The 12,056-nt window shown below is 34.3% G+C and overlaps 1 protein-coding gene across 5 annotated transcripts in view; it reads right to left on the bottom strand.

The window, feature by feature from the left end:
* Positions 1–12,056, bottom strand: part of PDE1C (phosphodiesterase 1C) — a 586,050-nt gene that overhangs the window by 95,032 nt on the left and 478,962 nt on the right. For all 5 annotated transcript variants that reach the window (XM_032758380.2, XM_058445830.1, XM_032758382.2 and 2 more), the window contains 2 exons: positions 11,722–11,822; positions 9,050–9,178 (listed from right to left, as the gene is read on the bottom strand). In XM_032758380.2, coding sequence (XP_032614271.1) covers positions 9,050–9,178; positions 11,722–11,822 — 230 coding nt within the window. The remainder of the gene's footprint in view (positions 1–9,049; positions 9,179–11,721; positions 11,823–12,056) is intronic.

The raw sequence follows: 12,056 nt of genomic DNA, 5'->3' as shown, positions 1-12,056 counted from the left end.
CAGCTACTCAGGAGGCTAAGACAGGAGAATTGCTTGAACCTAGGAGGTGGAAGTTGCAATGAGGTGATATCACACCACTGCACTCTAGCCTGGGTGACAGAGCGAGACTCCATCTCAATTAAAAAAAAGAAAAGAAAAAAGAAACTGCCAAATACTTGTGAAAGTGGCTGTATCACTTTACATTTGACCACTAGTGTATAACATTTTCAGTTTTTCTTTGCCTCCTCTAATCAGTCTTTAATTTCAGCCATTCTTCTGATGGATATGTAGTGGTATCTCATCATGGTTTTAATTTACATTTCTTTGTTGACTAATTATGTCAGGCACATTTTCATGTACTTATATTCCATTTGTATACATTTTTTAGGGAAATGTCTGTTTCAAACCTTTCTCATTTTAAAATTGAATTGTTTACTTATTATTGAGTTATAAAAGTACCTTACACATTTTGGATTCAAAACCTATGTAAAACATAAGTGTTGTGAATAATTTCTCCAATTTCTTGGCCTGCTTTTTTTTAATGGTCTTCCAAAGAGCAAAAGGTTTTAATTTTTATAAAGTTTCAATTTATCATCAAAAAAAATGCTTCATGCTTTTTGTCTCCTATCTGAGAAACCTCTACCTACTTCCAAGGACTTCAGTATTTTCCTCTGGAATTCTTGCCATTTTAGCTTTTACATTTAGGTTTATAACCAATTTTGAGCTATTTTTTGAGTATGGTATGTGATAAGGGTCAAAGTTATCTTTTCCTATTGTTCCAAAACCATTTGTTGAAAATATTTTCTTTTCCCCATTGAATTAATTTGGCACCTCTGTCATAAATCAGTTGATGAGTCAATTTCCAAACTCTCAATTCTGTCCCATAGTTATGTCCATCTTTCACCAGTGAAATGCTGCCTTGAATACTGTAACTTAAGCATGCTTGGAATCAAGAAATATGAGTCCTCTAACCTTCTTTGTTTAAAAAGTATTATTTGGCATTTCTATATAAAGTTTATAATAATCGTGGCAATTTCGAACATAATTCTGCTGGAATTTTGATTGGAATTGTATTAAAACAATAAATAAATTTTGGAAGATTTGACATCTTTATAATACCGAGTGTTCCACTACATGATGACAGTATATCTCTCAATGTATTTAGGTCCTCTATAATCAACAATACTATGTAATCTTTAGTGAACATGAGTTGCATTTGTTTTTGAAAGCTACTACTAAGTATTTTATATGTTATGTGCTATTGTAAAAAATTATTTTATTTTCCAATGGTGGTTTGCTGCTAGTGTCTCTCTCCCTCGCTCTGTCTCTCTGTCTCTCTCTCTCTCTCTCTATGTATATATTTATGTATATGTGCATATATGCATATGTGTATATATAATGTTTTTTACATTAACCTTGTATTCTGTGACCTTGCAACATTCATTATCGGTTCCAGTAGCTCCTTTACAGATCCTTAGGATTTTCTACTTAGACAATCATGTCATTTGCTATTAACATCTTAACAATGTTGACGAATGTATGATCAAGCATCTTTGTCTTGCTCCCAGTCTTAAGGAAAAAACATTCAATATTTCACCATTAAGCTTGATGTTATTGGTTTTTCACACATGCCCTTTATCCAGTTGAGGAAGCTCCCTTCTGTTTCTGGCTTGCTGAGAGTTTTTATGATGAATAAGTGTTGAATTTTGTCAAATGTTTGTTATATATCTATTAAGATGACTGTATGATTTTCTGTTTGTTTTTAAATATGGGCAATTCTTTTAATTAATTTTTGAATGCTGAATTAATCTTGCATTCCTTGGATAAGCCCAACATATGAGTCAGGATTCTCCAGAGAAACCAATAGGATATATACATATAAAGAAAGAGATTTATTATAAGGAAGTGGCTCACATAATTATGAAGGCTGACAAGTCACAAAATCTGCAGGGTAAATCAGCAAGCTGGAGATCCAGAACACCCAATATTGTACTTCCAACTTGAAGGCTGACAGCTCAAGACCCAGGAAGAGCCATTGTTTTAGTTCAAAGACAGGCAAAAATAATTCTCTCTTACTTGGGAGGGGGTCAGCCTTTTTGTTCTAGTTAGGCCTTCGACTGGTTGAATGAGGTCAACTCATGTTAGGAAGGGCAATCTGCTTTACTCAGTCTACCCTCTTATATGTTAATCTCATCCAAAAACACCCTCACAGAAACAACAGAATAATGCTTGACCGAATGTCAGCACACACTGAGGCCCAGGCAAGTTGATACATAAAATTAACTATCACACATGATATATTATCTTTTTAGTATATTGTTATATTTAATTAGTTAATATTTTACCGAGAATTGTTATAGCTATGTTCATAAAATACATTAGTTTTTAACACACCTTTTTATGAATTTTTTGCCAGGGTGTGGTATCAAAATTATGTCTTATAAAACAAATTGCATAGTATTTCTTCCTTCTCTAAATAAATTTGCATAAGATTGGTATTATCTGTTCTTTACATATTGATAGAATTCACCAGTTAAACTATCCAAGGCTGGATATTCCTTGGTGGGAATATTTTTTATGACAAAGTCAATTTTTTAACAGACATAGGATTGTTCAGACTTTGTTTCATCTTATGTGAATTTTGGTAAGTTGTAGTTTGCAAGGAATTTATCCACTTCATCAAAGTTGTCAAATTTATTGACATAAAGTTGTTTGTAACATTTTCTTATGTATTTCATATGTATACGATCTAATATTGGTACTTTGTGTTCTCTCCTTTTTATTGACCAGTCTAGGTAGAAGGTTGTCAATCATGTTGCTCTTTTCAAATAACAGCTTGAGCTTTCTTAATTTTTTCTGTTTATTTTTTCTATTTTATTGATTTTTCCTCTTATCATTACTAATTTCTTCTATCTACTTTGAATTTACATTACTGTTTTGTTCTAGCTTCCTGAAATCATTGTGTTTGGAACTTTTTTCTTTCCTACTATGAACATTTATAGCTGTAAATGTCCTCTAGGCACTGTTTTAATAGTATTGCACACATTTTTAATATATTACATTTTCATTCTTGATAAATTTGAAATGTTTCCTAGTTTCCTCTGATTAATTTTTGATCCACAAATGATTTAGAAGAATGTTGTTTAATTTTCAAATATACAGGATTTTCCTAGATATCTTACTGATCTCTAATTTAAATCCATTAAGGTCAAAGAACATACTCTTTAGGCTTATGATATTTTAAAATTATTAAAACTTATTTTAAAATGTCTCAGCATGTGTACTTGAAAAGAATATGTATATTGCAGTTGTTGCATGATGTTCTATAAATATTAATTAAGGCAAAGTGGTTGATGTTGTTCAAATCCTCTTAGGTCCTTACTGATATTTTTGTCCAGTTTTTCTATCAACTGCTGAGGCAAGAATGTTAAAACCTCCTATGATTGTGAAAATATATATTTCTCCTTTTTCTCCTATCAATTTTTACATTTTATATTTTGGAAGTCTACAGTTACCTAATAGTTATTTATGATTGTTATATCTTTCTGATGCCACTCTTATTATCAGAAAATCTCCTTTCTCTTTCACAATATCCTTTTTCTTGCAGTTCATTTTAGCTAATATTAATAACACCACTGCATTCTACTTATTCTTACTGTTTGGTACATCTTACATACTTTTACTTTGAACTTTTTTGTGTATTTATATTTAAAGTGTACCTCTTGTACAATTGCAGTTGGAGCTTGCCTTTTTATCAATTCTAATAACCTTTTTTTTTTTAAGTAGAATGTTCAGTCCTTTAACATTTAATGTAATTATTAATATAGTTGCATTTGGGTCTAGCACGTTATTATTTGTTTTCTAATTATCACCTTTGCTTTTTTCCCTTTGCAATAACTTTTCTGCTTGTGATTTTTTTGTATTATTTTTTAAATCAATTTTAATTTATCCACTGCTAAATGGTCAATTTAAATTTATCTTTTGATAAATAGGTAAACTTTAACAATTTTTAGCTATTATGGTTAATCTTTTTAGTGGTTGCTTGGGGATTACAACATACATCTTTAATTTTCTGTCTACTGTATAACTTTATGTAACATGTAAAAATCCTGCAACAGTATAGGTCCATTTACTAACCTTAACTGGTCTTTATGTTATCATTGTCATATGTATTACACCTCTCTACATATAAACTCCATGAGATGGTGTTGTAATTTTTGTTTCAACTGGTCAAATGCACAATTTAAATAAGTGAAGAAAAATGGTCTTTTACATTTACCCAGATATTTATCAGTTTATTCTTTTCTAAAAGTCTGATTTCACTATCATATCATTTTCCTTCCAATAAATATTTAAATTTATTAATCTAAAAATTAATAAAATATAAAATAACAAAATAATATTTTTGAAACTACCTTAAAGAAAGCTCTAAAGAAATTTCTTTAGCATCCCTTATAAGGCAGCTCCATTAGTGACACATTCCTGTTGTTCTCTATTATCTGAAAATAATTTTATTTCATCTTCATTCTTGAAGTTCATGTTCACAGGATGTAGCATCCTGTGTTGGCTTTTTGTTTTCTTTTTAGTACTTTAAATAAATTATTCCATTGTTTTCTGGCCTCCATAGTTTCTGATGAATAGTCTACCGTAATTCAACTTGTTCTCCTGAGTATAATTTGCCATTTTTCTTTATTTTATCTTTGCCTCTCACCAGTTTGACTATAATATGTGCCTAGGTGTTCTTTTCATCAAATTTATCCTGTTTTAGGTTTGCTGAGTTTCTTGAATCTGTATATTTATATGTTTGGCAATATTTGGAGACTGTTCAGTCATTATTTCTTCAAATTCTTTTTCTTTCCCATTCTCTCTCTTTTCTCTCCTTCTGAGACTCAAATTGCCCTTATGTTTGCTCATATAAAATTATGCCACATGTCCCTAACATTGTACTCATTTAAAACAGCTTTTTCCTCTTACTTTTTCAAATCAAATAATTTCTAACTTTGAAATTTGAAAAATGAATTTTTAAAAGTCACTGTTTCTTTCTTCTGTCTTCTCTATCACGCACTAAGCCTATGTAGCAAGTTCTAAATGTAAGCATTTTATTTTTCAGTTCTAAAATTTGTTTTTAATTTATATTTTCATTTTACTCATAAGCCTTATAACAAAATATTTTTGAAACTACCTTAAAGAAAGCTCTAAATTTCTTTAGCATCCCTTATAACACAGCTCCATTAGTGACACACTCCTGTTGTTTTCTATTATCTGAAAATAATTTTATACACAAGCACATTTTTCGTTATCTCACTGAGCATAGAAATAATAATTGTTTTAAAAGTCCAAAGTCCTCATCTGATAATTCTAACAATGGTTTATCCTAGAGTGTGTATCTATCAATTGTCTTTTCCCTTACTAAGAAATCACATTTTCCTGATCTTTATATGTCACTTAGATTGTATCCTGAACATTATGGATATAAGTTGTAGGGAATCTGGGTTCTGTTATATTGCTCTGAAGATTGTTGATGTTTTGTTTTAGCAGGCAATTAACTTGTTTATACTCAAAATACAAACTCTGTATAGGTTCAGTAAGCAATACATCAGATATCACTGGACGCAAGGAGGAAACATCACACACTGGGGCTTGTCAGGGGGTCGGGGGCTGGGGAAGGCATAGCATTAGGAGAAATACCTAATGTAGATGATGGGTTGATGGGTACAGCAAACCACCATGGCACATGTATAAACCTGCACTTTATGCACACATATCCCAGAACTTAAAATATAACAAAAAAAAAATTTTTTAAAGGTTTGAAAAAAGTAATAAAAGGTGACCAGGCACAGTGGCTCATGCCTGTAATCCCAGCACTTTGGGAGGCCAAGGCCAGTGGATCATTTGAGGTAAGGAGTTCGAGACCAGCCTGACCAACATGGTGAAACCCTGTCTCTATTAAAAACACAAAAAAATTAGCCAGGCCTGGTGGTGCGTGCCTGTAGTCCCAGCTACTCATGAGACTGAGGCAGGAGAATTGCTTGAATCTGGGAAGCGAAGGTTGCAGTGAGCCGAGATCATACCACTGCACTCCGGTCTGGGTGACAGAGTGAGACTGTCTCAAAATAATAATAATAATAAAAGGTTTGAATATGGCAGAGAACAGCTTCACACATATTCAGATATATCATGGTTTTGAAGGATTTGTGTGAGGGCTTATTTAGATATTTAGATCGTGTATAATATTGGCTTCCTGACAATCTAGTAAAGTGTTCTAAAGCTTGCATAATTGCCTCTTAACATATTTTCCAAACATACATATGCTACTTCTGTTATACATACTTTTCTGAGACGGAGTCTCACTCTGTCGCCCAGGCTGGAGTGCTGTGGCACAATCTTGGCTCACTGCAAGCTCCGCCTCCCAGGTTCACACCATTCTCCTGCCTCAGCCTCCTGAGTAGCTGGGACTACAGATGCCCGCCACCATCCCTGGCTAATTTTTTGTATTTTTAGTAGAGGTGGGGTTTCACCATGTTAGCCAGGATGGTCTCGATCTCCTGACCTCGTGATCTGCCCACCTCGGCCTCCCAAAGTGCTGGGATTACAGGCGTGGGCCATGGTGCCTGGCCTATACATACTTTTCTTATAGATTTTCTACTTGTGCTTAGCTACAATTTTGTCAAAAACTTAGCTATATAATTTGTATTTCCACTCTAATCATAAGTCTCATTCATTCTTTCAATCTACAACTAGGGTAGCGAGGCTGGCACAGGCAGGGTCTAAACCCATAATCACCTGGAATAAACCAGACATTTTGGTTCACACTAGAATACATTGCTATATATCAATGCAAGCATACTTAGTGTTCATCTTTAGCTCTTATTCTTATAAGTGGGTATTTGCGAAGAACCATTGTGAATAATTTGAATGTTGCCTCTGATAAAAAAAGTTATAAAATTAGTGATTTAGCAAAACACAGGTGAATTTAGTATAAAAAATGGCCAAAATAGTCACTTGAAAATATAGGTTAGTGAAATCTGTGTATGTGCTACCCTTGTATATTTGTGTTTCTTATTCTGCACCAGCTTTACTATCTTGAAGAGAGAGTGAAACATAAATACTATCTCAAAGAGAGAATAAAATCATGGAATAGCTTATGTATTGGAACACCCTGATATGGTGGCAACTTCACTATAGTTATAGCCCAGAGCACCATGTTTTGTTTCTATGCTATCCCCATCAAGTTACCATTGACTTTCTTCACAGAATTAGATAAAACTACTTTAAATTTCATATGGAACCAAAAAGAGCCCATATAGCCATGACAATTCTAAGGAAAAAGAACAAACCTGGAGGTATCATGCTACCTGACTTCAAACCATACTACAAGGCTACTGTAACCAAAACAGCATGGTATTGGTACCAAAACAGATATATAGATCAATGGAATAGAACAGGGGCCTCAGAAATAATAGCACACATATACAACCATCTGATCTTTGACAAGCCTGACAAAAACAAGCTATGGGGAAAGGATTCCCTACATAATAAATGGTGTTGGGAAAACTGACTAGCCATATGCAAAAAACTGAAACTGGACCCCTTCCTTACACCTTATACAAAAATTAACTCAAGATGGATTAAAGACTTAAAGTAAGACCTAAAACCATAAAAACCCTAGAAGAAAACCTAGGCAATAGCATTGAGGATATAGGTATGGGCAAAGACTTCTTGACTAAAACACCAAAAGCAATGGCAACAAAAGCCAAAATCGACACATGGGACGTAATTAAACTAAAGAGCTTTTGCACAGCAAAAGAAACTATCATCAGAGTAAACAGGCAATCTACAGAATTGGAGAAAATTTTTGTAATCAAACCTTTTATTATAACTTTTTTCCTGAAGTTGTGCAATGATTAATTGAATTGCTCTGCATTTTTCAGATGCTGGCTGAGTCTAGCATATTCCAATAAAATTTAAGTCAAATATTCCCATTGTTTTAATAAACTAAAGCTACATGGAAACTCTTAGCCACTCTTAATAAAAATCAGTCTCTCAGATTTATTGTTCAGTACAGTTTATTTCTCTAAATCCTTGAAAGATGGTGAGCACACAAATACCCAATAAACAGCTGATTATTTAATTAAAATATAAGGACTATTTGAGTCACAACGGATTCAGAATTTTGTAAGGATTTAGATGATCTCTGCCTACAGGGTTTGAAGTACCTTAACCTATATTTATAGCTACAATTTAGAGCTTGCTATATATGACACAAAGTGTGCTAAGCATTTAAAAATTATGTCATTTATCATAATCTATCCCACTGCAGAATAAATGTTACTATCTATTTTCAAGAAATTAAAATTTTAAAGATGTAAAGATATTGAGTCACTTCCCGAATGTCATACAGCTAGTAAGTGACTGAGTCCATATTCAAAACACAGGTATGTGCCTAAATCCAAACACACAATGTCTGTCATTCATGCAACAGAATTAAGTGTACATAATTTTTTTAAGTGTCAAATAATTTCCTTAGAAAATGTCAAAACATTGATAAGAAGTCCAAATCAAATATAGGGTGAAAAACATGTTATTAAATAAAAGATAAAATTCAGATTTAAGGAATTCAGATAAAAGCAACACAAGTTTCCTAAGGTTAAAAAAAAAAAAAGCAAATATATCCAAAGTGTCCTCAGTTGAACACTATTAGAAGTGATTTTTCAAACTTTCTTCTTTGAGAATTTTTAGGACAATATTGAATTATTTGACTCAAACTGGTTTCACTTCCCAATTCATCAATAAAAGGCAATGTAAAGATGGCAAAATAAAGTAGTTGGAACTTAATCATAACATTCCATAGCCTTTATTTATAAATATTTGAATATCTGTATAAAGAAAAAAGAGAAATAAGACATACATACATACACAAAGAGAGGGTGAGAGTGAGACAAAGAAAGAGAGAGAAAGCAATACGAATCAACATTTTAAGCAAGGTGTTATTTTCTCAAAAACAGCATACTTCATCCAACTTCAAAGTTCCTTCCCTGGCCTCCAAATCTCTCTCTTTTCTCATCGTTACCTCCAGTCATCCTTTGAGAGGTTAATCAAAATATTCATTTCCTCGTCATCTTGCAGAAGGCGATAAGCTGCACTTAAATGGTGATTCTCCAGTACAGATCTGTCATTATACAAAATAGCTGGATCAGACCTGAACAGAAAGCCAAGCAAAATTCAGAATGTTAAACAGTTGCGATTTACTTGGGTAATTCTAACAGGCTAGAACGCACGACCACTTTTTCCCATGTTTAGAAATTATCTTTGTCCCCATGCCATTATGTGAACCAAAAGCTCAACTAACACTACAAATCATCAATAGATGAATGTAGGGTATTTTACTATTAGTACATGTATGGGCAGGAAATATGTGACATCCAGCCTGAGAACTCTCTCAAAACTGTTTTACAACCAGATCTCAATTACCTATATTAGTGGCAAAGGTATTTTTTTAAAAATATGGGTCATGTCAAACTTCTTTATATTTTCTGGAATGACATTTATTTTTATTTTTATTTTATTCAATGAATGCACTGGTTTATTTATTTTAGTTGTAATTTTCAGAACACATATCACCTGGTGGGTATTATCTGTAAGCTGCCTCTGATAGTGGCTTGATCTTAAAATTTTTCCATGCAAAAGCCACATGTGGAAAATTGAGAATAAAGAATATAAAGATTATAATGTCAGTTTTTAGTCCCTATCTCAAAGATCATACTATAGCTGAATGTCACTAAACACAGGACCATATACTATTTTAAGATCTTAAATTTAATGAAAGCTTAGATTATTTGTTTCTCACCAAGGAAGCTGAGTTTCAGAGACTTAAAAAAACTTGTTAGAGCCCTTTGGTGGCCAAGTGACAGGGCTGGGATGAAGGCAAGATGTTCTGATAGTTGGGCCAGTGCTTCCCCAAGATAACTTCCGCCTGCCATTGGCCAAACTTTGGGCTGTATCTATCATACCTTGAAACGGTTAGGCTTAAAATTTTATTCATCAAAGGATTAAGGGCCTGGTCACAGACTTTGTTTTCTGAACAGGGATCACACAGGCTGAGATGCTTTGGATAGAGTTATGTTGAACAGGGCCAATGTTTAAATTTCATTCCAAACCAAGCTTAACTGAACACATTGGAATTTTCCCACTCCTATGGAGATAACACAGAACATTCAAATCCCGAGGTGAAAGATCTGCTGTTACATCTGTTGAGTAAGTTAGATACCAACTGATGTATATTTTGTGACACTCTTTTCCAACTCCTGTAATTAAGCCATTCTCCTCTGTGTTGGGACTGGTTTTGATCCTGGTCTCCAGGCAAGACCCACATATGTTCAACCCACCTCTCTTCTTTGGGCAGGTGCTATTCACCATGGTCTCTGTCCTCAGAGCAAAGGTTCCACCCACAGACATACATTAAACAGTGCTATTCTATGGAATTCCCTGTATTAAAGGGAATTCTGTTCCCTTGGATCACAACCACAAAAAGCTGCTTTTCTGCGGCTGAGACTAGGTGAGGAGGCAAGAAGGTGGAACTGAAGCAAGTAGCTGAAGTTCTTTTACCTGCTTCCATTCAATTAAAATTCTCCTTCTGAAGAGAGATCAGACAATATTGTCTTCTTTTGTGTACACTGTAATCAAGTTTTGAGTTCATTAAATACATGTAGATTGATTTAATGAACACAAACCTATCTAGAGTGTGCACCTGCTTTTTCAAGTGAAATCAGCAAGTATTTATTTGGTGTTAAACTCTCATCCCTCCCTGCTACATTCTTTCTCTTTGACTTACCACCTTTCCCCATACCCTAGCTCCTTTTGATTACTATGTCAAGGATAATGAACTAACTCTACTGTCAGATTCTCTCCAGTTCCACATCATTGTCTTAAGAGAGGGCAAGTTCTTAGGCTAGGAGAGGGCAAGGAAAGTTTTATCCTAAGTAAAAACGACAATTGACTGGTGCTATTGCCTGGAATTCTGTGCTGAGAGGAATACTCAGAATAAACCCACAGTTTAGTAAGAAAAAGTACCAAAATCAATTAACAATATTTGTTACAGGTCAGGAGGTTCCGAGTGGGGCACTGGGACCCATATTTAATATCTCCGACAGGAGGTTTGTGTTTACCTGTGCAGTCCATTAGGAAGGATGCACAGGTTGCTCACGGTGAAGGTAGCCTACAGGAGACAACCTTACTCCCGGGGCCCTGTGCCAGGGAGTGATGCAAGCACTAAACAGAGCAGATATGAAATCAGAGAGGATGAGAAGAGATCGCATCAGAATCCCAGAGATCAGAGGGTAAGATTGGTCAATGTTGTTAATGTCAACAAAATCACTCTAATCCTCACTGTCCTTATTCATTTCCTTTATGTGTCATCTGGCCCTTTACATAAACTGCCCCATTTCCTGTTAGAAGTAGGTAAAGTATGTACAGAACATACATAAACAAATAGCAAACGTTAGAATAGAGAAGAAAAGGATATCTATATGAGATCTGAACAAAATAGAATTAGGAGCACATGGCTTCTTAAACTCTAAGTCTTGATTGAAGCTGACCAGACTGATTTCTCATTTACAGGTTCATTGTTTCAGAAACTCAAAATAGGAAACCTATGCAAAAGAAAGGTGACTGACACCTTTCTGATTTCTAAAACTGTCTCTCTGACCCCTCTTGCCTCTCTTCCAAACATTTAAACACCCTTACCGAGTCTGAATGTGGAAATTGTTGGTGGTTCCGGTATGCTCGTAGTCGTGGATGGCAGCTGAGAAGATTATAGCAAAGATCTCCAGCTCTGTCAGCCAGTTCTGAAAGGAGATTACACAGCAATCAGATAATGTGTTTCTTTCTCAAGTCTTCAGCTTGCTGACAACACACCCACAGTGCTGCCTTTCTACCCTGCAGCTGGTAAGCTATTGCCAAACACAAGTTTTCTGAGAGACAGAAATAAGTTATTTTCCTGTGAAGAGACTTGGAGACTTGTGATTTGAAAACAATGTGTTCAGCAAGGTTGAATAAGCTAACTAGTAGTTTTACCTTTT

The sequence above is a fragment of the Hylobates moloch genome, unplaced genomic scaffold (genome assembly GCF_009828535.3).
Source record: "Hylobates moloch isolate HMO894 unplaced genomic scaffold, HMol_V3 SCAFFOLD_1, whole genome shotgun sequence".
Classification (NCBI taxonomy): Eukaryota; Metazoa; Chordata; class Mammalia; order Primates; family Hylobatidae; genus Hylobates; species Hylobates moloch.
Note: the sequence above shows the minus strand (reverse complement) of the source record. Positions and strands in the feature narration are given on the sequence as shown.